Raw genomic sequence first — 23,101 nt, 5'->3', positions numbered from 1 at the left:
CGAACCAACTCTTCAGCTTTATATAATAGGTAGTATAGATAGTATAGAGATATTAAATAATGCTACTTATAATTGTTCAAATTATTTAAAAAAAATCCTTAATGATATAAGAATACGGAATCATTTGCAATGGCATTGAAATGGTCCACAACTGTCAAAAAATCATAAGTTTTTAGAATAAAAACACTAGGTAAAAGGTCGTGATGACAATGCACCTTGAAGTAAATATCAAGGATATTCTAAAAATAAATTTATTTCTTTGAAAATAACAATTTTAAAGACAGCAAAATCACCCTATGTATACTTTTTAAAAATAATTAGTATTATTTATGAAATGTTTATGTCTGGGACAAAAGTACAGGAGTGGTTCAACAGCGATCAACAACGCATAGAGTGTCGTGACTCGTGTTCCCTAGTAGATCAGCTTTTGTAAGCTTAGCACGCATAGACCACGCTGCCGACAGGGATGCCGCCCAGCCCGACCCGCAGCAGGCCCGCTCCGGCGCGTTGCGCCCCGCCGCGTCCCGCCGCGCCCCTTCGCGCCACTCGCACTTCTACGAATACGAAGCTCCACACCGCGGCGCGCCACTGCTCTGCCGCCTCCCGCTCGCCACTCCGGCCAGTGCCTTACGAGGCGCGTCTCGGAGCGGGCGCGCAGTACGTTTGTATTTATGCACGTTGTCGCACTGTATTCGGTCGATGTCGGCGGCGTGCTCCTCTGACGTAAACACAGCCGCGTGTAGTGACTAGTGAGTGGTGCCACTCGTACAGCTGTGCTCGGTCGCTCCTGCGGCCTTACCCCGCGCTATGGGTTGCGCCCGAGGCCTCTGCACCGCTGAGAAGATATTTGTCTTCATCAACATCGCGTTCGCGGTGAGTCCTGATGAGCGGTCGTGGCGATCGGTCATTTACTGTGCAAGTTATAAACAAACACCAAATGACTCAACATCACTGGGTATTTACTATTTACAAGTGTCTGACGTGTTCACTCAGATAAATTCTTTACTCATGCGAAACTAGTCAACACCGTGCGGCGGTATGTCAGGTTTTCTTTACGTCAAAATAAATACCCACCTATTATAACAAAAGAAAAACTGAGTACAAAAAACAAAACCATCCAAGAAATAACTAAACTTTACACAGACAAGCAATATAAACTTCTTTCCAATTCTTGTCATTGTTATACTATACGCACATTCAATATTTTGTGGAGTCGATGCCTAATTTAAATTGGAACATCGTATTTGTATATTTGTTTGTTACTTAGCTTCTCTGGCAAATTCATTTCAAATCGACGATTCCTTTGCTATAGTAGTATCTTGAAACTTGGTTGAACCCAACACAAAAAGAATCATCAAAATCCTATTTGATTATGAGAAGTTCCTATCTGCATCTTCGAAGTTCATGGCCGTACACCAATGAAATTATAATATGGGACCATTCCGAGGCTATACCAAATCGAACTCCAAATGAATCATTTAAACCCGACCATAGGGTAAAAAGTTATCGCTGAGCAAACATAAAAAAAAAATATGGATAGATAAACCGGAAGGTTTATGTATTCGTTGTTCAAAGGCCGAATCCTCTGGAGTGTGTTTAAAAATATATGTATACTTAGATCTCAGAACTTAGATACTAAAATACAAAAGACATGTCAATTGTTAATAAGCTCTCAATTTACAGAAAGCCCATTTTAATACACTGTGCAACCGCGCGCCTGACTGATTCACGCTCTAAACATTTTGATTGTCCGTTGCGTCTTTATAGACTGTAGTGGGTATGTTTATAATACATTGTATAGGTATGAAGAGACGAACATCGTATAACGACTAAGCACAAAGATTTCACCCTTCAGTACCAATGAGAGTTATCACGGGTCTCGGAGCTATCCGAACCACGCTTCACACTGCACTTCCGATTTTCGTTACGTCCCGGACCTCACACAAAAACCCGGCCGGGACCGACCACCTGGCGCTACCAAAGACAATGTTGTAACTACTATGTTAACTTCACAATACACAAATGTTTTGGGTGCGATATAGTACGGCGATGTAAACTCAGTTGAGTTGTTAACTTTAGTCGAGTCAAAATATATGTGTATATGTTTGTTCTTACTTGTAAAATAGATGGCGACCATATAAATTGGTCTTCAATACCTATAGTCTAGTTTGAAAGAAAATATAAAACATCGCACTTCGAATCATAAATTAGACATAATTAAATATAAATTAATAATCATTTTAGTGGTACTTCATCATCAGATTTTGATTTATTAAATTAATAAATTTAAAAAATACTCATTAGGAATCTTTTGCTCGATTTTACTCGATTCTCGACCACTTTTTATGAGTGAGAATTAGTCAAAGTTTTGTCAAGAAAATATATTATGGTCGTTATCATTTTTAAGACTTAATCAACACCAAATACTGAATTGTATACTTAATCATAATTTAAGTATTAAGAACAGAGTAAGCAAAATAAAATAAGATTTTGCGAGTATATTTGTGAGTATATACTATAAAGCAATTGAAATCAAAACAAAATTAAAGTAACTCCACTTCATACTCAAAACAGAGTTTTCAGACAACGTATATTAATAAGTAACAAAACTTTGAACGTCGCGTGCTTCGCTATTTTTTCAAGTTATTTTACAGCATGTCCACACACCTGTCAGTTAACGAATTAATATTCAAACTATACTCTTTGTTTTTATTATGAAAATAAAGGTTATTATTTGTAATTAAAGAAAACTATTCAGACAATTAGTGGTCGCTTACTGGAGGTGGCCGCAAAACCGGCATGATGACCCTTCTTTCTTGTTATAATCGACAATAATATGCAGAGCCACGTGTTCGGCGCATTGCATTCCGAGTACCCGCTACGTATACGGGTTCCATTACCGGGAATACTCGCGTCAGGCGCCGAATGATGTTTAGTAAACAGATCTACTATTACTCGTCATGTGCTGAATACGTGTTTTGAATGCTGCATTCGGGGCTGCGTATTACACTATCTAATTTCTTCCGAGTTAATTTTATAGCTGGTTTGTTTCTATCTGTGCGCGCTATAACATTGAACAGAATATACTGAATACTAATCGAAGAACAATTTCAATTTTCAATCAAATCCCGTCCTTCTCTGGTGGAAACTGCTTTCCGAACCGGTGGTTGAGTAAAAGAATACTTACTGAATCTAAAGAATGTTTAATGTTTTATTGATTAGAAATAAATTATTTCAATCTATCAGATTTGTTTTAAGCTAAACTGAAGGTGTGCTATGCCGAAGTTGTAACGAGCGTTTTATACGCTCGGTGCGTGCTCCTTGTACAATATACAGCTGTACAATTATAATTAATAAATAATTTATTAAATATGTTACTAATTACCACGCGTTAAGCATAAGGCTTGGTCTAACTCCCACGTAATATTTTGGCAGACCTTAAACTGAACATTAATCTGTTGCAAATATTTACAGCAGAGTTTGTTTGTATCAGGCAGCATTATAGCCTCGACACGTAAAATATGATATTAATAGAAACAATTTGCCATCATCACATTAGAGACCATCAATCAACAAATCACCTCACGCCGGACTCGTTTTGTCATTTGCGCTGCTTTCTCTTCCACCATCATCGCGTAATACGGCGATTTCAAGACGCTCAGTATCTTTCCCTAAACTCTATTCCTTTCATTAAGGCTCGCGACATGCAGCAGTATTAATGCAGACTATATTTATAATAATAATTATAACTGATAATTTTGTTAATGATAATAATTATAACTGTAATTTTTCTGGCCTCGTCTTTGATTTGTACAAATAATTGCACACTAAATAAAGTCTCAAAATGCATACGCGCATATTATTGAATGAGTGTGATGTAAAGTCACGTCTAAAGGAGTAATGGACCGCGACCTTGACCCGAGCCGACACCGCGCCGCGCCCGTGGAGCTCACTACATCGTGCCGCGCGGCGACGTCTCATCGTATCCCACCAGCGCCTGCATGCTCCGAAGTTTAGGTGAGGGTACAAGCCTTGCGGACAGGTGCGTCAGCCACGCAACCAGATAGTGCTGCTATTTATTAGTTTTCCCGCGTTTACTTCTCTCAAGTCACAGGGCGTGGGCCCTAAGTCTGAGTTTTGTAGGTTGTGATGGTGTTCAAACTCCAAAAATCCCTTGTTTTTGCAATTGATTTTACTACACATGCCGCAAAATTTAAGTTTGATCTAGTTTATCAACATTTTTAACACTAACAGTATTGAAATTTGTAATTTCTTTTTATGAAATAAAACATTAATTCCGGAATATATGATCCTAGAAAAATCGGAGACTACTAGCGTCGCTACTTTCTTAGGTCAGGGCATGCTATGTCCAACTAAGATGTTTTTTGTAAAACGTCATTGATGTCCTATGGGTATTTTCAAACGCCAAACCTAGCCGAGCCGCGCCGCCAACTATTTGTTGATTTGCATGAATTTGGTATTCAGCCGGCGAGTAACGACAACAGAATGCCGGCGCAGGCAGAAATATGAGAAACACGTATTGGGAAATGTTTTGTTGGAAGATGTAACGTGGATGTCTCTCATGGCTTGTGAAATTTGTAAACATTCATTCTCCAGGACAGCAATCTTGTTTATTTTGACTGCACATATTACGTAGCGGCATGGTGGCCCGGATTACTTGTGCTAAGTAAGTTCTGCACATAAATGCACCCTTCATAGATTTCGTTAAAACTTCAAACGTTCAGACTTCAAAATAAACATTTTGACATCACATTTCTGGCAAATGCGAGACAAGAAGCCGCTGTTTTGACGTCAGCTCATCAGTCAGTAAGTCTGGCCGCGCCTCGAAAGATGTCTACCGTTCGGTGTAGTCCGACACTAGGTAGTTTAACGGCTTCAGCCACAGAACGCTGTGTTCGGTAAGGTCAACTTAGACAGTGTTCGTCACGGCACGTTGCGTCATCGCAACTTAAATTTGCAGATATTGCGAATGAAAAATTATCATCCTCCAACTAAAAACGGTACGCGAGTGTTTGCATCATTGCCTAATTCTCAGAATGAAGTTAAAACCGCAATGTTTGCGTCTATTGCGCATTATCCTCCTTGTTTGTAACTGATGTTGCTGGACGTCCCGCATTTTAACGCAATAAGGAATTTAATAGTTTCCTAGAAAATATCTCACTTCTTCTTCCTTAAAAGATTTCCAGTTACTTATTCAATTTTACTCAATTTTTCATCGAATCGATGACATTGTTTAGGTAAGCGTTACGAATTGCTCGGAAGTCCTGATTATGTAAAAAAAAATGATGCTATTTGTACAAAATATTGATCTTTTTTGGTAAGACGGTATGTCACTTATTTAATTCAGTTATAGTTAACTAATTTGATTAATGAGCACTTATTCCGTATTCTCTACTGCAATCATTCAGTGTATCTTTTGCACAATAAGAAGCTATAAAAATAAAATAATAACTAATAACTAGGAAGGCGTAGGTAATTTTGGCAAAGAAAGACGCATGATTACTAAAAAAAAAATTCCCGTTATCAACGCCTCAAAATCTATTCAAATCAATCATCAAAATTGGAAGGGGAAAACCATTGCAGAACTGTGTAATTATTGTGATTAATTATCGGTAATTATTAATTAAAAAAACAAAATATTTAAAAACAAGCTTTTATTGAAATGCTTAAAAAACTTATATTGAATTAAACTTTGTTTTAAACTCTCGCGAAAAGCTTGTATCTCTACAAAGTTCAAAAGAATGTTTTAATAAACTTAATGATATTTTTTATGTTCGAGCATTTAAATAAAAACTTGTTTTTAAAACTGTGCTTTTACTATTAATATTTTTTTTAGTTATTAAAATTTTGTTACTGGATTTGACCGGAACAATTTGTCTCCAAAATCATAAACCCAGACTTTAAAACCCCCGAGATAACGAATTTTCAGACCGATTCGAAAAATTACATTTGAATAACGCATAATTTTGTTTCTTTTTGTTTAATTGTGGGGAGGTAGAGGAGGATATGTTTAAGACCCTTTCGTAGCGCACGTCCTTGAGCATCTGTTCTATACATTTTGGGTGCACAGGTTACGGCGGGATTATGCAGATTTAGGAATTATAATTTATTTTAAAAATCCGTGTTAGGTCATTTAAAAAATTTTAAACAAGGTACCAAAATAATAAATTGTCTATTTAATAGTGTTGGTTGCAAATTCAAACGATGTTTACTCCTGAACGCACACAACACTTCGGCACGGCAGCGCTTTGAGGTCCTGGGTTTGAATCCCGAGTCGGGCAAAGTGATGTTTGGGTTTTTCTGCTTACAAACTTGGCGATAAGTGGATACCCTGGTTACGCCTTTGCATACCACTTCGGGAATAAATGCGTGAGGTGTGTGTACTTCGGGAAGAGATGCAGGGAATCAACAATTTTAGTGGTATTTTCGTTGTGAAATGAATAATACAATATAGACATTATAAAAAATTTGAAACTATACAGTTAAGATAACATACTGTAGATATACGATGCTAATTTTTTTACATTTATGTTTTATAAATTTCGTGTAGATAGCTTAAAAAAATCGGGTACCGTGCCGCGCCATTTTCCTGTTGGGGGCACCTTAATGTAGATCTAACGAGCAGACGAAGTTGTGGCCACAGTTAGATTATAGATATTTGTTTTTTATATTATATAATTTGTCAAAATCGAGGGAGTGGACCAATATAACTTAATCGTTTGATGATTTGCTTAGGTTTTGTGGTGTGCATACCTAATGCATTGTGAAGAGCGCACATGGGTGTGTGAACGGCAGACAGGGTATTATGTCGAGGTGTCGTGTGACTGATGGCGCTGTATCTGCCGCGTCGTTCATAATATAATGTCCGCAAGTACAGAGCAACATTCCATGCAAGTGGCACTGCCTGCGTTCTAAAGATCCACCAATATTTTATTGTGATTTATAAAATTATTATGTACTTAATATTGGGTCTCTGGGCGACATAATAGTTATTTGACTTTTAACTGATTACGGCTTCATTATGCTAGGCTCCTGTTAACCGGGATGCCGCGGCAATGGTAGCACCCGTCAGTTGGCGGCGCGGCGCGGCCGGCACACAGCCGCGTCTGGTCTGCGTCCGCGCAGGTACCACCTCTGCGGTTACTCATAATTAGTGCGCTGTAGTTGTGGTATTACTCACGCGAACAATGCACCCTACCCCTGTCACCTACACGAGCCAACGTGCACCACGAGCGCTAGACTTCACGTGAATGCATCTACAGGCCACGTTCCAGCTGTTTCCTGCATTTCATGGTAACGCTATCGATCGCGCACGGGTCTTCGGCTTTCTTTAAGAGCGTTTGGGAATGTTCAGTGGACGTTGTCTATGTTAGTATGCGAAGGGCCATCTGAGTAGGCAAAACCCTTTTATATGTTTCTTTTCTCTTGTCATTCTTTGTGATAACAAACTCAGGCATGTTTTGACACACTATTAGAATATCATTTTACTTATTGTTTTTTTTTTTAAATGGCTGGTTTTTCCACGCTTAATAATTATACAACCGGGCCTGTGAAACACCCTCATATTAGACAACGCCCCTCATTATGAAACCCATGGGAGTGCAGCCCTAGTAATGAACAGTTGACACGCACAGGTACTCTTATAGCTTCTTAGTAAGTATTTTTATTGTATTTCTATAAACAGAAGGTTTTTATTTTAAACAAGTTTGACTGCAGACAGAAGGCTAGTTGAAAATACTAAAATTATCCCATTATGTAGTCAGTAAAAGGTTCATTGCGTCGACCGCAATTTGAAATGAGATAAGACAACGTAGGTAACTCCCCAATCACTATTTCGCTATACAGGTAATGGATGAAATAAGATTTTAGGTGTATACACTACGCCACACAATAGCTTCGATAATGTTTTAATTTCGAGAATTTCGACAGAGCGTTGCTCGCAGTGTGGGAATAGCGTGTCACTGTGCCGTGCTTCTGAGAACTCAGTGGCTACCTATCACCTAGCGATCAGTGGCGAAGAGTGTAATTTTCCAAAAGGTAACCCTAACAATATAGCATATGTACTAATATGAATAAATGCGGTCTGTAAATCGTTCTAATGATAATTAGATTTTACATAAATTACGAAAGGCAAGCCGGTAGGAATCGGGTCATATGGACCCTTCGCTACTGCTAGCGACTTAACAGGTAATAACTTACTAAGTATTGCGTACCATACATTATGCCAGTAAGTAATTGCAAAGCATTACAATATCTTAAAGGTTTTATAAACAAAGGTAATCGCGTTCGAAAGATCGTTTTAATTTGTTGCGCTGTCTCGTGCCATCACTTATCAGCACCCTGTGCTCATCTCATCAGGCGTCTGCAGTCAGTACTTAAGTAGTCTCCAACCGTATGCCGATCGGCTCGCAACTTACTCCTACCTCTAAAGTTGCTAATAGATCATGTAAACGAATATTCCTTCCTTTTAAAATAAAGCGCCAATCATACAATGCTCGGCCAATATTCATAAGACGATTACAAAAAGTAACAAAGAAATACAATAACTGGCTATAATAGGAAGTGTAACAAGTTGCGTCGCGAGCCGCGAGCCGACGCGTTGAGCGCGCGACGGCACTCCTCGGCACTCGGCCGTCTCTCGAGCTCTCACCGCATAACGAGCATCGAGGGTCGCGCGACCGCCTCGCCGCACGTCTTTACAGCTTTAGAACGAGACTTTTTGTCCTAACTTTTTAGAAGATTTTTTAGTCGCGCGCGTAGACGTCGCTGACGTCAGCGAGGAGCCTTCACAAACGGATGAGTCTGCATATTTCACGACAGGCGTTAACCTCGATCGAGCCGCTCTTCAGCGCGCCGTGGCCTCCTCGTGCCGCCTGATCGATGCCTACACACTTTTGATAACATTGTTGCACTTTTAAATATTATGTGTCATGCCTTGTGCAGACCGATGCGCATCAGGTGTGCAATGTGTTTTCTGACTCGCATGCGTTTAATAGAGAGCGAAGGGTGTGAAGCAGTCGGCCGACATACGAAATGCAACTGCGATGCGCCCCGTCATCGATTTGGTCGAAACTCGTTCCACACACAGGGTCAATGTCTCGTTCGTTTAAATAGGTCACGACACGAAGCGCCGCCGCCCGGCTCCACATTAAACCCGTTTAGCTTCCAAATACTTGCCATCAGTGTTTGTGTTGGTCTCTGCACGCGCTGCCACACGACGCACGCCCATAGACGTTATAGGCGATCTGTTTATTGCGGTATTCTAAACAATAACTAGGAATACTATAGAATGCCTTAAACGTTCAGGTTATGTAGAAAAAATGATTTATTTTATACATTGCTTACGAATTCTTTACAATACATAAACGGAAATATTGTGTAAAAAAAGGAATTTTACACTTAAACTTTTATTTCATGTACACAGTTCCAACCTAACCTAACCAACTTGTAGATTTCTAAGAGAATTTTTCAATGCCCAAAGAATAAATTGAATACGTTGTAAAAAATATAATAACGAGTTTATGTGTCCGCCATTTTATACAAAATTCTTCTTCTTGACCATTGACGTATATTCTATGGACACGAACGTCCATAATATAATACCCTCATATTATAGTTACACTGTTCAAGTATATTATGTACTTTCCATAACTACTCAAAGTTTCATAAAGTCGATCCAAAGAGTGCCTATCAGCAGGGTCAAACGTATGCCCTCCGGCACGCTGACCGACGCGACGATTCAGTGTCACTGCGGTTACACGTTATAGAACGAGCTGATGCACCTATAGTACCTATACCATGCGATGGTTCGCCAGTCGCCGCCGCGTCGGTGCTCCCTGGTCACGGGCGCCCGCCACTCGACATACATCACAACTGCGTCTTTGTATCTTATCTCTAGCTTGACAGTTGACACAATACATATACTGTGTATTTATTTATCGCACAAATGACCTTTTAACATTTTATGTATAATAAATAACTCATGAACGTACTATTGTTCTAAATAATGAAGGATATTGAGAATACAGTAGGTACTTATTCTTAGTACAATACAACGCCTCTAACCGATTGTAACTATTTTACAAGCTTTTATTTAACTTGCAATGTTTGTAATAGTATGTATGTATGAATGTTCTTATCGCCTTCTTGGGTCTACACAAGTAAACTCTCGACAAGATTTTATCTCTACATATTATAATTTAATAAATCTGGGGTTATGATTGGGGTTGGGTTACAAACAATACGATAAGTGTTAACCGGGTTACAAACCGGTTCTTGCATATGATAGAATTTTGCGTCAAAAATGTTATCTTCATAATTCATTTGAATTAAACATCAATATTTAATGATTTACCCTTATTGGTTAACCGAAGGTTAAGGAAAATCGGTTAACTAAAATTTTCATCCCAATTAATGAGGCCCTAATAACATGTTTTTTTTTCTCAAAATGTTATCTTTTAATAGTTGGCGCCTAGTGTTTTTGCATAGCAAATGTGCGAGTGAACGCTTGCACATGATTGACAGCGTCCTAAGTAGATGCGAGTTAGTTGAAGATTGCAAGTGTGTAGTTCGCAGCGTGTAAGGTGAGTTGTGTTGTGCAGATGTACAGCGGCGCGCTTCTGGCTACGGCGGCGCGGCTGGCGTGGGACCCTAGCACCTACACGTGGTTCCGGTTCCTGTGCGCAGCACAGTATCGCGTGTCAGCCGCGTACGTGCTGGCGGCAGGCGTGTGGCTCGCGGCGCTGGTGTACCTCGCCGCAGCCGCCACCTCGGCCGCGCGCGCCGCTCCGCGCTGTCTGCACCTCGTCAGTTAATTATTTTTGCTTCTTCTTAAGCCTTTGCAAGTCTACTGCCCAACATAGGTCTCCCTCAAAGATTTTCAGACAGTTTGATGACAAATATATTAAAGCTAACCAAAATAGGAGTCATCTGTTGATTTTAGAAAGAAATAGGAATTTGTTGTAATTTTTACTAAATTATTTCGTATTTTAGTATTTACTAAATTATTTCGTATTAGAAATCCAAATTTCGAATTTAAATTACAATGTGAGAGTCGTTTATGTAAGGAATTGTCTATGTCATATTAAGTATATAATATGTAGGTATCCACATAAGTAGTGGCTAGTGAGTAGGGGAGAAGTATACTCATGTCTTGTGGTGTAGTACGCGTGCGGCGTGGTGTGCTTGGCGGCGAGCGAGGTGGGGTACGGCGCGTGGATGGGCGCGTCGCTGGCGGCGTGGTGGCGCAGCGCACCGCAGGCGGAGCTGGCGCGGCGCGGCATCGACCTGCTGCATGACATCAAGCCGGCGCTGCTCGCCGTCGAGCGGTACCGCGACGTGGCGCGCCCGCTGTACGACATGATCGAGGTGTGCCCTATGTAACACATAACACACTCAACACCCATTCCAGTGATGGTATATTTGTGGATTAACCACTCAATCTGGTGGTTTGAGCCCCCCCCCTTTTAGCGCAAATCTATTGATTTTAGTCGGTGGTGGTTTTATAGTGCATTACTTTCCAAAAGTTCGTGGAAGGATGAGCAAATTTCACTTACACATTTAATTTTTTTTGTCACATAAAAAAACTAATATGACGTTACTTGAAGTAATAATACTTCTGTGCCCAAAAGTAGAAAAAAAGTCACCGGAAAATCAGACAGTGGATTTCTGGTGGATTAACAATAATTTCTTTGCGGGTTTGACAAATAAGTAGTTACTGGGCAGTGACTTATAATTACATTTAAAGGAGGGATCTACTGTCGTAGGGTAATAGAACGTCGGTGGACAGACGAGATGCTTACCATCACTCATCATACGAATTCCCTGTCCACCTCGTTATTAAGCTATACATATGTATCATATTAATTTTCTCAGTCTCAGTACAATATCCAGCATTCAATCGTTTCTCGCCAGTCCGCAGTATATTCATTATAAGTCTGAAGCTTTAAGGACTGATTGGGGTTTGTAATTTGAAACACACAAATTTTATGTAACTCAACCTAGGAAACCAACCCAAAATGGTTTACAGCCTAATGTAAGCACTGCCATCAGAAAAATGAGAATTATTTTAATGTATTATAGATACATAACAAAGCCTGCGGCCCACATGGTGTGTTTCATCGTTAGTTTGAAGGCCATAACTTCGCATTAATATCTAATAACCCACAGAAAACGTTGCATACTGGAATCTCGGCCATTGTTAGCTTGAAAATAACTGAGATGTTTGTACAGGAGGTGGAGCGCGAGGCGCCCAACAACGCGTTCGTAATCGCCGTGTTCGGAGTGCTCGGCGCCGTGCTGCAGGTAAGTCACCAGCCATCACTCACGTATGACACATCCCTGCACCACTTTACTGGGGGCACGCGACTGCCTTTTCACCAAAAAAAAATACCTGCCACCGACATTTACGTTAAATATAAACTAAATAGATTTGCGTACGATTTGGTAATTACTTACTGTCCTATTCATTATTTCATCAAAATCGGTTTAGTGATGTAACCGCCAAAACGTAACGGATATATGACTACTAATTCTTGAATCTCATTACTTCACTGTCACTGGTGGTAGAAATTTCATATGTAAGAGTCCGCTTAGGTAGGTACCACCGCAATGATTTTTTCTGTTGCCAAGCAGCAATGTCTAGTCACTGTTGTGTTCCGGTTAAAAGGATATTGTAGCCGGTGTAACTACTGGACATAATAAGACTTAACATCACATGTCTCAGGATGGCGAGCGCAGTGGTATACCAAACAATACTTTGTAATTCAAGGTGTTGGATGGTGTTTTTGCTGTCTATGGGCGGTCGTATGGCTAACCATCAGGCGAACGGCAAGCTCGTCGTGTCATTTAAAGCAATAAAAAACTAGTTCTTCATTTAGAGTTCCCTTTGTAAGTGTATCTTATTTATTGGCATAATTATTTATGTATGAATTGATCGTTGTGTGGTGACTGGTTAGGTGGCGGCGTTCGTTATGGCGCGCAAGTTGGCGAGCAGGGCGCGCGGGGCGCGGGAGGCGGGGGCGCGCGCGCCCGCCGCAGACAAGGACGCCACGTCCGCTTGCGACGACGACAGCGACGCGGGCGACGCGCGCCATCCGCCGCCCGGTTGGACCAAGAAGGCCAACCTGCGCATGTACACCATCCTCGACAAGATTTTCTAGCAGGTGGTTTTATATTATTGTATCACCCGAAACATGTGGTGTGTGTTACGTTGCATATGATATCATATAATTTAACTAAATTAATATCTTCGGAGATATCGCAAAATGTAAACAATGCCGCGACCGAAGAGTCCTAAGCAAACTAAATTCGAGCGGTCTTGTACAAACGCCCACAAAACGACGGAAAAAAAGGCATAATATACATTATACATATACTGTACTACCGGTGCGAAGCCGTAGCGGGTCGCCTGTATATTGTTATAAGTATTGTTAATTTATTTCAGGATGAGAGTACCGCGGCGAGCTCGCCGCCGGGCCGAGCACGGACAGGAGCCACGCAGCCACGGGCGCGCGCCGTGCGGAGACGTGCGCGGGGCGGCGGGGGCGGCGGAGCGGCGGCGCGCCGCGGCCGCGATGTCGGCGGGGGCGCGCGACGTGGCGTGGGACGCGGTGCACGCGCAGTTCCGCGCCACGCGCGCGCGCCTGCCGCCGCATTCCGCCGCTGCCGCCGCCCCCACCGCCCCTCCCGCCCCCACCGCCGCTTTGCTCATCCTGCACGCAGACATATAATAAAGCTACGAACCTAGGTTCCACTATTCAAGTATCAATTTTGACTATTCGTATGGCACTGCTACTGAAAAACAAGTGTTTGATCAAACATATTGTAATTAATGGTAGATTGAAGGTTTAGGTACTTTTTACAAGACAAAGGAAATGGATCTTTTTTTGAGTAGTATTTGATGATACGACAGGTTTTAATTAAGTAAATCACAATGGTGCTCAAAATCTATTTTTTTTCATAGTGTTTTGTGTATCAAAAAGTGGTTATACAATATTATAAATATGTCTGTATCGATAGAATCGATGCAAGTGTAGTCGCTCGACTCGGCCGCGTCGACGCCGAGCACACGAAGGCTGACGCGACGCATCGCATTAGAGCGGTTCCCAACCTCTTCACTGCGCCTCCTACGGAATTTACTTAATTTAATATTGTCTTGTTCCCCTTTTACTTATATGAAAATCAGCATGTAACATGTTCATATAATGTAATTAATGTAAAATATTTCCTAGTTAAACGTTATAAAATCTACGTAATACGTAATAATAATATGATTACCTAGATTCTTATATAACTCCTTAACAGATAATAATATATTTTGGACTCTGGTTATCTTTTTAATTTTAACATTATTATAACCATTAAGTAACAATTTTTAATCGTTAATCACATCACTATTGACGTCTCGCGTTATGAAATAATGACCCATTGAATCAATGAATGGTATTATGATATTAGTTAACATATTTATGATATTTTACAAAAGCGAATGTATTCACACCGCTTGACACACATGTACGCGCCCTTGCGTGTGCGCCGGGTTGGGAACTCCCGCACTAGAGCGAGTTACGCATTGCGATACATCATGTTGCGCCGTTTGACTTAGATTCTAAATCGAAATTTCTTAATCTTTTATACGTATATGTAAGGAAGAAATTATTAGTTAAGCATTTAGATATAAGTGACTTGAAGTCAACGTATCATTCCATGATGTTGTCAAGGCTGGTTCCGGTGGACGGGCGAATGGTCCCTAGTGTCAGATTAGGTTTAAAATTGTGTGAAGAAAGGTCTCGGCTGGCCCTTATTTTCTCCTGACATTTATATTTGACTTCGACTAACACTCGGCTCATGACTCTTTGCCGACAAAATGACTGCGACAATGCGCCAAAAGTATGTATTTAAACGCAAAAGCCGAAATTTTTCTATTCCACCTTTAATCCCAAGTGTAAGATTTTTCAGTTGATAATGTTAAAAGCGCGATATCCGACAACGGCAGCGACGTCTCCCGCGGCTCGCGAGCCGCGTCCCTCCGCCGGACAGCACAGCCTCAACACTGTTGTTTTCGTTACGTAGCACTATCGACAACAGACTGCCATATTTTTTTATAGCTAGTTAATGTTGCAACATGCCTCATGTGATATTCGTTAGTGTAACTGCATCGGTATTCGGCAGCGAGTATCGCGGACACCGGAGTACGGGCTCCGGGATGTACAGCAGTTACTGATGGTATAAGCACAGATTATAAGAACATATCGTGTGACATCGGCACGTATATAGTTCAAAATGAAGGTCATAAGCGAATGAAGCGAGTGGTGTTCACCACTTATCCGAGCGGCGTTGTTGCTGCAGCGCAAGTCGGGCGCCAGTGCATAGTTCTTGCGCACCAACAGTTGGCCGGCTCGTTGCCTGAACATGACAGGCTGTATGTATTCGTGGACTGTGTCGTTACTGTATAAGTATTGTTAGTGGGGCTCGCCCTGCGCCTGGTGCCAAATAGCGTTAAGAGAGAGTAGAGGGGAGAGCGCTCCCTTGCACCACTTGTGTTCACGACAATAACTGGAGGGAGGTGCGCCCCTACATTGTTAAACTTAGATTAGTTTAATACAAAATTATAACAATTTATTTTTGTACAGCTGTGTTTTATTGCTATTTCGATTGTCCCTAACACTTTGTGCCCCTCTGATGGAGAGTGGCGGTTAATGTTGTGATGTCCGCCATTAGGGAAGAATGTTAAAATTTTTTCCCAATAACCCGCACTGCGAGACACAGATACAAATGAGTTGCTTTATCGACCAGTTAAGGATATCGAAACTAAGCTTGTGTTCTTGTCCTCTAATCTATACTTTATACATATAAAGCTGAAGAGTTTGTTTGTTGGAACGCGCTAATATTTTTCAATTATTTTTCTTTCTGTCAAATTGAGTGAATATTAATTACGTAGTGTGTTCAAAAAGTATCGCGAATTTTGTGTATTTTCAATAATTATTTATTTATTCGTGAATATCTATTTTGTCCCCTTCAAAGTAATCCCCCTGGGATACTATACTTGTGCCAACGTTTTTTCCAATCTTTGAAGCACTTCAAAAAATCATTTTATAAGTATAAGGGTGGTATAAGTTCTTACAAATTTCATGTCTGAAATATTGCGATGAACCGATTGGATCCGTCGTCGAATCCGTCATCACATCCGTAACACTTCGTAGTAACAAAATGTACGATCAGTCATCCGAAACTACGGATTTCGTTTTTCGAATTAGACCCTCTGACACGCATTGTTATCGTGGTCATTGACAACACTGTAGCGAGTAGCGACAGCGACGCGCGACGTATTTGTGACAATAATTGTCACCACGTTACTAACATTAGCAAATTCGAACGAGTGAAAAAATTATCAAAATCATTTACTTTAAATTATTAACAGTACAATTACTTAATTCACTATTTATTTAGACTTACAAATTGTTCTAAGCAATAAACCAAAATCACGGTATATTAGTATGTAGGTACTATTCAAGAATCCGCCCTGTGGAATGGGGGCGTTTGGAGAATTCCACCACGGTATCCCCTGCCTATCGTAAGAGGCGACTAATAGGGGCCACGAAGGGGGTCGTCGGCGGGCAGCAGGGGGCTGTCCGCCCTAGTGCATTTCTGTGCATCTTTGCACATTTGTCGGTTAACCCCCGGGTTGGACGGCAGTGTGTAGTTGGCCTCACGCTGCCGTAGATGCCGAGGGCGTCCTTCGGTGCGCGGGGGCTTCTGAGCCCCCCCCCCCCCCCCCATAGGAGACGGGCCGCAAGGCGGCACCGCGCAGGGGCGGCTGCGGTCGCAGACTAGACACTTCAACGTCAGAGGAAGCCCGCAGCCGTCCCGAATGCGCCGAAGAGGGCCACCGCGGAGTTTTAGCTGGTAGGCCGTGCATAGGTTTAAGTTGTATATAGGGTTAGGGACTCGGCCCGGCGGCCGCCCGAAGGTCGTCATCAATCCCCCGGGCGGCTCAACGCCGGGCCGTAAGGCACGGTTACCCCAGCATAACCGCTCAGTCGCCCCCCACGAAGGCTGGGCGGTAGTAATAAGGGACTTTCTCCGCGAAACCAAAAAAAAAAAAAAAGGTACTATTCAAGAATACAAAACTTACCAATCTACTTTATCTCGACATATTAACTCATGGATATGCATATCTTTTGTATAATTATTTTATAAGAACCGGAAAAAATACATCTCCATCTTCAACAAATATACCGGACGTATAAATAAATTTAAATTTTAAAATAGTAGTCAATTCGCCAATTAGACTAAAAAGCAAGACTTGTATCGATAATTTCGCACACAATCTGGGTTATAAATATACGACTGAGGAAATAAAATTGGGGTTATCTGATCATACCTGTCAAATAATAAAATATCCAATAAAAAGAAAAAAATGTAAATTAGATATGTGAATGGTATATAAAAAGGCATGACTACTTATATGTAGTGTTGATAATATGAAAAATTTAAGGATTGTCTTAACAACCATATATTTTTGGGAATGTTTCAATCATATGATCCAAATGTAGCTTATAATAATTTTATAGTCATTGTCACTATTTTAAAATTTGTGCTTCCCGATTAAAAAGATAACAATTAGCGCACATACAACACTACAGCGGGTGTCTAGTGGATTAAAAATATGTAGCAAAAAGAAACGGGAACATTTGTGGCGTTACCAATTTTCGCGAAAGGAATCAATAGGAATATTTTACATAAATACTTATACTGCAAAAAAATATATAAAATTTTAAAAAATATATAAAATTGACACAATTAGCCCAATATGTTATTATATTATATGTATACAAAATTAAAATATCGTCTAAGAAATCTGAAGCATCAAGGGATATTATCAACCGGCCGAAAGAAAATCAAACTAAGATATCTATAAGTAGCTAATTTTAAATTAGGAAAATTACGTTATCGCATCCACGTGTGATAACAAAGGCTCCTAACGACTTTTTTAAAGATAAAATAAAACCATTCATTGTCGTGAGTAAACAAATAACAGCAAACATTTTAAAAATAAACCATTCCGTCTTTAGAGCCAACTTCAAGCTAATAGTAGAAGAAAAGTAATTCCGTGATTCAGATAATAATAGAAAGATTCGGCATAATACCATAGTTATAATAATATAATATGTTTATGTACTTACCTCAGTATCTAGTTATTGTTATATTTTAAAGGGATTTATAGATAACTATAGGTATATTACTATTATTATATAGTCGGCATAGATACCATAGGTATGATTCAATAGAACGCGAGCGTTTAGGCTGACTGGCCTTGTAGCCGCAGATAAGATTATTTTGGCAATGCTTTTGGAAACAATAATGTTAAGTCAGTCATCGATTGCGATAAATGTAATTCTATGTGTAATGATGGGCTAGTAAAACATTGCAAAATATTAAATACCTAAGGACATTGATGTGTGTTGCGATCAGGAGTGTGACAACCGTTTGGTCCTGCGCTGTCGCGGGAGTCGGGAGTCAGGAGTAAGGGCACACGACAGAGCACCAACACTGGAAAGTAGTACCTACGTACCGGCGCGGCGGGAGTCGAGTCCATGCGTAGATAAAGTTGATTTACAGTCCACACCACTTTTATATGCCTATACACGGTGATTATGAATTGTAAGTAATGTCTGATGTCAATATATAGTTGTTTTGTACAAATAGTTAATACTATTTATACAAAATTTATGTATTAATAAGTAAATGGATAATATTCAACAATAAACAGGATAGAATGACTTTAATTATAAAACCCAATTAGTGAACCACAAATCGTGTAATATAGGTATCGTTATCCATATATATGTACTCTATACTATTATTTAGAGCGCGCTAATGTCTGGAACTAATAGTTCGAGTTGAAAAATGATTTTGTGTTGGATAGCCTATTTATCGGGTGAAGCCACAAGTAAAAGCTAGTACTTACCTACAACATATTAGGATATCAGACGGACCCTTGCGTTTTATTCAGATCTCGCCCTCGCTCCATTGCGTTGTGTTTATCTGATAGTGTATCACAAACGATAAGATATGAATGACGAATAGAGCAAGCATGGCGCTGCAGGCGATAGAGACGAGCGAGCGTGCAGCGGGACCGGCCGAGACAATCAGCAGGCTCATGGCGGGCTGCGTGCGGCTGTTGCCGATCCTGCTCACCAACGTAAATGTGTTGCTCGCTGTGAGTTGCTATTGTTGTCTCGCCCACCGTCAAAAACGGTCGCATGGCTACTACAGTGACGTTGGTTGCAGATGATCGGGGGCGGCGCACTGGTGACGGCGGCGCGCTTCAAATGGGACCCCCTCACGTACGTAGTGGTGCGCTTGGTGTTCCCTGCAGAGTACCGCGTGATGGCCGTCATGCTCACGGTGGGCGGCAGTGCGCTGGTGCTGCTGCCGCTGTTCGCCGTCGCCACGCTCGGCTGCAGCCGTCCGGGAGTGCGACGCTTGCTGCTTTTTGTGGTGAACAATCTTTTAATACTAAATGACGCACTTTTCAATTTGTAGTGTGTGTGTGTGAGAATCCTAACAAATGTGAAAAATTCCTAACAAAAGAATTTCGGCATGTCGCTACTTTGCTTCGCGAGTTTTAGCGAATCTACCCTACGAGTATTGCAACAAGGCATTTTAGATTTCGACGAAGCATTTGTCTGTGGGTGGTCTGGGTCGCGCTATTAGTAGCTGATGCCCGTGTTGTGAGTTGTGACATAATGTGATGATCTGTGCAGTACGGGGCCGCGATGTGCGCGCTGATACTGGCGGAGGCGACGTGGTGCGGCTGGATGGTGAACCGGCTAATGGCATGGCTGGCGTCCCAGAAGGCGCAATTCATCCAAGAGGCACTGGGCCTTCGAGAACACATCAAAGCGTTACTAAATTTTCTAAGTAGAATACATACGTTGCCGAAAATTATAGCGGATCAGATTGAGGTAACTAACTATCTAATATAATTGTCGAATCGTTTTAAGATAAAAACTTTTTAATAATTTTTTACCGTCTTTAAAAACCACTAACAAAAAGAAATAATTTAACTTAATAGGAATATACTGGTTACAAATTTTGGAGGCAGTGACTAATTAAAATTAATTGCTTTTTCCTACATTTGTTAATTTATTTATCGAGTTTACCTAGCATTTTTAATTCAATTTAATGCAACAATTAGCTTGTTTTTATAAATATTTGTTTTAGAGTCAGTGCCTAATTTAAATTGCCAGCTAAGCTAACTAACAAACAAATATACAAATGATGGTCAAAAGGCAATAAAACGGTTGCATTGTCCCGCAATGGAGGACAAATCGAGGGAGATAGCGACAATATACGGTTTTTTGTATGATAACATTTTGCTGCAAAAATGTTGTATCACTGTCGTTTATTGTCATGTCAGCGATCGTAATTTCGTAATATTTATTATTGAATACATTGTGAGTTGTCTGCAGGAAGCGGAGGCGGACCTGCCGCGCAACCTGTACGCAGTTGTGGCGGGCGCGGCGCTGCTGGTGCTTTTGCAGGTGTCGGCGGTGGCGCTCGCGCTGGCCCTGGCGCTGTGTGGCTCCCGGGCCCGCCGCGCGAGTCGCCTCTCGCACAGGTGCACACTGCGTCCCATCCTACCTCGCGCCACGAGCCGTGCAGCGTTCACGCATGCACTCATCACGTGACTCTGTTCCACAGTTGGGCGACCACGAATACCGCGCTCACCGGCGACATGAGTGAGAAAGCGCCGCTCCGAACCGCGTACAAGAATGGCCGCATCGTGATCCTGTAGGCGAAGGAGCGCGTGCAGACAAGGCGCGCCTGACGGTCAAACGTTACCTTCACGTAGATTTCGGGAGTGATTCATATTTCAGTGACGCGCCTTCACCCGCTGAAAAGTTTCCTGGGAAAAAGTAGCATGTCCTACTCAGGGTCCTAAACTGTCTCTGTGCCAAAAATCGAAACCCTTTGGTTAGTTTTTGAGTTTATCGCGTTCACACAGGCGGACAGATGCGGCTTGGGACTTAGTTTTATAATATATTTTTTAAAACTTTTTAGAGGAACAATTCCGTCATACGTGATGTTGCATAATTTTAACCATTTAGGTACGCAGCGCACGCAATGGGAGCCCTCAAAAGCCATGCAATTTGCAATATTTTTCATTGATACTCCGCTCCTATAGGTTATAGCGTGATGTTATATTTATAACCTAAAGCCTTCCGCGATAAATGGGCGTTCCGATAACAACATACATATATCTCATAAACTACTAAACCGATTTTGTTTTTTTTCACTACCTGATAGGCATTCGCATTACTCCTGAGTGCTATAGGCTACTTTTTGTCCCGGGAAAGTAAGTATTTATCCCGAAAAAAAGATCACACGGGCGGAGCCGCAGGCGAAAGCTATTTATTAAGTATATATACATACTTAATCGCGGCCCGACATGCTCTCTCGTCTCTTTAGAGTGGTGTATATTTGGTGTCAGTAAGCGAATGTAAGTATAGACGGTCTTTTCATCGCGACACCAGACGCGACACAGGAGTCGAATTTAAATTTACTAATAGAAGTAAGCTTTTGTACTACATCATTTAGATATAAGTAAGTAATATAAATAAATGAATCTTATATTTGACGTAATGTTTGATTACTCGGTAACTCGACATTTAACACGTTATTATTATTATCTACAAGATTCCGTTCGTGCCATCGCGTCGGTCGCGTGAAAAGTTAGAAAGCAATTTATAATATTATATTCACACTGGATCACTGTAGCATAGTCTGTGCGATCCATAGTGAAATATGTACACCTGCTTGTCATTGTTCTGAGACACCTCAATGATAGAAGAGTATAGAGAATGAGTAATATGGTCACGTGACATGCGGCACATTTAATGCATAAAATGGCGCCGACTTCGCCCCTTACAATAGTGATATGCTAGTACCGAAAATTTTGTATCGACATCGAAGAATTAAAAGAGAGACAAACAAGCCCAAAAAAGATCAAATACGAAAACGGTTAGGTTCTATCATAATATAAATATAACAAACCATAATATAAACAAACAAACTGAAACTGATTTATAAGTAACTGTAAGAAAGCAGTACCTGTTGTGACAAACATCCAGTTGTGTTTGATCTATATGTGTATGTCGCACTATTCCTTGCTAAAAATTTAAGTTACAGATTAAGATATTTACTTAATACGTGATAAATGTAATAAGATAGCGTAATAACAACAATATGATTATGTATCTATTTCCGTGCATGCAAAGGTTGCTCGAAACATAAGACCGCCAATTGTAAAACTATATCTTACATTTCATCTTTATGTTGTTTCTTTTATGTTCCATTGGTTATACTATAACAATTCAAATTTTATTCATAGCAATATATTAAAGTAATATTACTATTAGGAGAAGTATAATAATCATTACTATTTTACTTATCGGGAATATTGTTGGAAAACAGTTATCTTTTACTCGCGTTAATTAAACGTGTGGTTTATGCATTTGTTCTCAAAATGTAAAGAACGAATATATATATTTGGTGTAGGATTCCAATCACGTCACCCAATATTCTCAATTCATTTTGTCTTGGTTTTTAATTTTTTTGGTACTCTAAAAAAATATTCTAATTTCACTTAGTTTGTCGTTCTGGACAATACAATATTGATGTGTGCTCTAACATTCTTTCAAAGACAAAAACCGTAACTGATAAACGGGCGTCTGTTAAAATATCGATATCAATAATTTCTAAACAAATCCACCCATCCCTAAGCTCGTGTGTAAACAAACATAATGATTTTAATGGATATAAATCACGCCTAAAAGGGTTCAAAGCTTATCAAACAAGATCCACATATAATTTTAATTGATAAAAACACATCCAAAAAGTAAATATACCAAGATATTTACTAATTTTCGGTAAAAACAGTTACTAACCTATGAAAAGATATTTCGGGGTCTTTGTTGCGTGAATTCGATTTGCATCCTTTCACACAACACTGAGTCATTTTCGAAACTTAACAAATACACTAATAAACACACTGAACAATTGAGAATATGAT

The 23,101-nt window shown here is 40.5% G+C and overlaps 1 protein-coding gene across 1 annotated transcript; it reads left to right on the top strand.

Annotated features, from left to right (window-relative positions):
• Window positions 1-576: 576 nt before the first annotated feature.
• On the top strand, window positions 577-21,667 carry LOC115450034. Its single transcript, XM_037440531.1, has 13 exons — window positions 577-873; window positions 10,623-10,826; window positions 11,185-11,388; window positions 12,253-12,324; window positions 12,978-13,180; window positions 13,416-13,424; window positions 13,466-13,739; window positions 18,626-18,684; window positions 19,111-19,243; window positions 19,315-19,524; window positions 19,791-19,991; window positions 20,499-20,647; window positions 20,731-21,667. Exons 1-13 carry the CDS (start codon window positions 808-810, stop codon window positions 20,822-20,824), a joined length of 1,878 nt encoding a protein of 625 aa, XP_037296428.1. The 5' UTR covers window positions 577-807; the 3' UTR covers window positions 20,825-21,667.
• The last annotated feature ends 1,434 nt before the right edge of the window (window positions 21,668-23,101 follow it).

Source organism: Manduca sexta, chromosome 19 (assembly GCF_014839805.1).
Source record: "Manduca sexta isolate Smith_Timp_Sample1 chromosome 19, JHU_Msex_v1.0, whole genome shotgun sequence".
Classification (NCBI taxonomy): Eukaryota; Metazoa; Arthropoda; class Insecta; order Lepidoptera; family Sphingidae; genus Manduca; species Manduca sexta.
This window is presented reverse-complemented; position numbering and strand designations above follow the sequence as displayed.

Coding starts and splice junctions, on each gene's coding strand:
- LOC115450034 (XM_037440531.1), top strand. CDS start 808: ATGGGTTGCGCCCGAGGCCTCTGCACCGCTGAGAAGATATTTGTCTTC. Junction 10,827..11,184: donor CTCCGCGCTGTCTGCACCTC/GTCAGTTAATTA, acceptor CTTGTGGTGTAG/TACGCGTGCGGCGTGGTGTG. Junction 20,648..20,730: donor GCGAGTCGCCTCTCGCACAG/GTGCACACTGCG, acceptor TCTGTTCCACAG/TTGGGCGACCACGAATACCG.